Source organism: Penaeus monodon, chromosome 29, assembly GCF_015228065.2.
Source record: "Penaeus monodon isolate SGIC_2016 chromosome 29, NSTDA_Pmon_1, whole genome shotgun sequence".
In the NCBI taxonomy this organism is placed as follows: Eukaryota; Metazoa; Arthropoda; class Malacostraca; order Decapoda; family Penaeidae; genus Penaeus; species Penaeus monodon.
Window position 1 is genome coordinate 9,002,287 of NC_051414.1, and position 801 is coordinate 9,003,087.

The 801-nt window shown below is 33.8% G+C and overlaps 1 protein-coding gene across 1 annotated transcript in view; it reads left to right on the forward strand.

Annotated features, from left to right (window-relative positions):
* The window catches only part of LOC119591932 (NADH dehydrogenase [ubiquinone] 1 alpha subcomplex subunit 2-like), a 4,259-nt gene extending 3,601 nt beyond the window's left edge, over nt 1–658 (forward strand). Inside the window, exons 2-3 of the mRNA XM_037940685.1 lie at nt 24–130; nt 489–658. Of these exons, the coding sequence (XP_037796613.1) occupies nt 24–130; nt 489–577 (196 nt within the window). The 3' untranslated portion in view covers nt 578–658. The remainder of the gene's footprint in view (nt 1–23; nt 131–488) is intronic.
* Nucleotides 659–801: the final 143 nt, after the last annotated feature.

The following is an 801-nucleotide window of genomic DNA, read 5'->3' on the forward strand; positions in this document are numbered from 1 at the left end:
TTTAAATCTTCCTCTTTTCTCAGGGACTTCATTGAAAGCAGCTATGTGGGACTAAAGCAGGCCAACCCCAAGTTCCCCATTCTCATCAGGGAATGCTCTGGTGTTCAACCCAAAGCCTGGGCTAGATATGGTATATAGATGGTCAATTTTGAGAGTTTCCACTATAAATTAACAGTATACTCTTTAGTCATCTTGAACCTTAAAGTATAGATAATTTATATTATTTGGATTGCCACTAAGTTTGATTTTGTTGCAAGTAATAGAGTATCAAGATAAGTTGCCAGTCAAAAATATTTTCCATGCTGTTAAATAGGGGGGGCAAAGAAATTCCTTGAATAGACACGCTAGCACACATTTATGAATTTTGATAATATATAGGAAATATTGCATGTCCTATACTGGATAGAAATTCTATTCCCCCTTTATTATTATTTGTTATAAATGTCTGAGGATATACATAGCACTAATATCTATCTATCTTGGAACAGATTTGGGCAAAGAAGCCAGTGTTTCCTTAGAGGGCCTCTCTTCTGGTCAAGTTGGAGAAGCTATTCAAAAGTTGGCACAGGGTAAATGAAGTGCCACTCTGAACCTTAGTTTTATATGTATAGTGTATATAAGTGATCATCTATGAGAATAAATAATTTAAAATATTTAATTTGTGTTTCCTTGCATCTGATAGTTAAATTTCTTTGGTCATTAAGTTTGGAAATGGGGATTGAATTGAACATTTGAATGTCATAACAGTAAATTATGGAGAGGGTCTTAACTAATTCTGTACTAAAATTAATATCGACTCTC